Here is a 2,546-nt window from a genome sequence, read left to right on the forward strand (position 1 = left end):
AGCTTTGTAGGTAAGAAGAATGATTTTAAATTCTATTCTGGATTTTACTGGAAGCCAATGCAAAGAAGCTAAAACAGGAGAAATGTGATCTCTTTTCCTGGTTCCTGTCAGAACACGTGCTGCAGCATTCTGGATCAGCTGAAGAGTCTTAATGGACTTTTTCGAGCAGCCTGATAATTAGGAATTGCAGTAATCCAGCCTAGAAGTAACAAATGCATGGACTAGTTTTTCTGCATCATTTTTAGACAGGATGTTCCTGATTTTCACAATATTACGTAGGTGAAAAAAGGCGGCCTTTGAAATTTGCTTAATGTGGGACTTAAACGACATGTCCTGATCAAAGATAACTCCAAGATTCCTCACAGTGGTGCTGGAGGCCAGGGCGATGCCATCCAGGGAAACTATATCTTTAGATAATGCGTCACGGAGGTGCTTAGGCCCCAGAACAATAACTTCAGTTTTATCTGAGTTTAACATGAGAAAATTACAGGTCATCCAGGTTTTAACATCCTGAAGGCACATTTGAAGTTTAGCTAACTGATCCGTCTTTGTTGGAAAGAAAAATATGGTCACTCTAGTATAGGTCATCCAAGGGTAACGGTTCTAACTGACCAGCAGGGAGTCCAGTAAAGAACCAGGCAGTATCCAGTATCCGAGTCCTTGATTTAACCCTCCTTGGAGAACTCTGATCTGGGTGACAGAGATAGTTGAGACAGGACCAGTTCTGTCCCTTTAAATCATGACTTTTTATCTCCAGGTGACGAGAAAACATGTTCAAGCATTATTTCCCCAGAGGTCGTCACACCAGTGTCCCCCCTCCCCCCTGTGTCCCCCCCAGACTCTGGACTTTGAGACCAAGTCGAGCTACGTGTTGCACGTTGAGGCGTCCAATCGTTACGTGGACACTCACTTCCTGTCAACGGGTCGGTTCAGCGACGTAGCGACGGTTCGTCTACTGGTGGAGAACGTGGATGAGCCTCCGGTCTTCTCCTCCCCCGTTAGTCGGATGGTGGTCTCTGAGGACGCTGCGGTAGGAACTGATGTGGGATCAGTTTCAGCTCACGACCCTGACGCCACCGACAACCCCGTCAGGTAGGAACATGAGCGCCTGGAGACAGAGTCAGAGGCGGAGCTGGTGTTTAACAGCAGGTGGATCTGTGTGCAGGTACTCGATAGACAGGAAGTCGGACGTGGAGCGGTTCTTTAACATCGACAGCAGCTCAGGTGTGATCCGGACCGCCAGACGTCTGGACAGAGAGACCATCGCTCTGCACAACATCAGCGTCCTCGCCACAGACAGCTGTGAGTCTGACATACTCTACATGTTGTACTGTTCCTTTAAATTCCTGGTTGTGATGTCAACAGCTGAGCGGCGTGCTGAGGCGTGTCTCTGTGTGTGTGTCAGTGGATCGGTCTCAGGTGGGGAAAGCTGTGCTTCTGATCTCTGTGACGGACGTTAACGATAACGCTCCGAGCTTCGCCATGAAGTACGAAGCCTTTGTCTGTGAGAACGCAGAACCCGGACAGGTAAACCCACCTGGGTACTGTTTGGTACACAGTGTTACACACCTGTACTCTGACAAGTACCGCAGCAGAAGTTCTCTCACTTTCACACAGAGCTGCAGAATAACAGGACTGATAGATCCAGATCCAGACCTCACTGATCCAGACCTCACTGATCCAGACCCCACAGACCCAGACCCCACAGACCCAGACCTCACTGATCCAGACCTCACAGCCCTAGACCTCACAGATCCAGACCTCACTGATCCAGACCTCACAGCCCTAGACCTCACAGACCCAGACCTCACAGACCCAGACCCCACAGACCCAGACCTCACTGATCCAGACCTCACAGCCCTAGACCTCACAGATCCAGACCTCACTGATCCAGACCTCACAGCCCTAGACCTCACAGACCCAGACCTCACAGACCCAGACCCCACAGACCCAGACCTCACTGATCCAGACCTCACAGCCCTAGACCTCACAGATCCAGACCTCACTGATCCAGACCTCACAGCCCTAGACCTCACAGACCCAGACCTCACAGACCCAGACCCCACAGACCCAGACCTCACTGATCCAGACCTCACAGCCCTAGACCTCACAGATCCAGACCTCACTGATCCAGACCTCACAGCCCTAGACCTCACAGACCCAGACCTCACAGACCCAGACCCCACAGACCCAGACCTCACTGATCCAGACCTCACAGCCCTAGACCTCACAGATCCAGACCTCACTGATCCAGACCTCACAGCCCTAGACCTCACAGACCCAGACCTCACAGACCCAGACCCCACAGACCCAGACCTCACTGATCCAGACCTCACAGCCCTAGACCTCACAGATCCAGACCTCACTGATCCAGACCTCACAGCCCTAGACCTCACAGACCCAGACCTCACAGACCCAGACCCCACAGACCCAGACCTCACTGATCCAGACCTCACAGCCCTAGACCTCACAGATCCAGACCTCACTGATCCAGACCTCACAGCCCTAGACCTCACAGACCCAGACCTCACAGACCCAGACCCCAC

The 2,546-nt window shown here is 52.0% G+C and overlaps 1 protein-coding gene across 1 annotated transcript in view; it reads left to right on the forward strand.

Annotated features, from left to right (window-relative positions):
• Positions 1-2,546, forward strand: part of LOC123972017 (cadherin-7-like) — a 16,845-nt gene that overhangs the window by 8,940 nt on the left and 5,359 nt on the right. Inside the window, exons 4-6 of the mRNA XM_046051210.1 lie at positions 839-1,092; positions 1,166-1,302; positions 1,406-1,527. Of these exons, the coding sequence (XP_045907166.1) occupies positions 839-1,092; positions 1,166-1,302; positions 1,406-1,527 (513 nt within the window). The remainder of the gene's footprint in view (positions 1-838; positions 1,093-1,165; positions 1,303-1,405; positions 1,528-2,546) is intronic.

This window comes from Micropterus dolomieu, linkage group LG06, assembly GCF_021292245.1.
Source record: "Micropterus dolomieu isolate WLL.071019.BEF.003 ecotype Adirondacks linkage group LG06, ASM2129224v1, whole genome shotgun sequence".
Lineage (NCBI taxonomy): Eukaryota > Metazoa > Chordata > Actinopteri > Centrarchiformes > Centrarchidae > Micropterus > Micropterus dolomieu.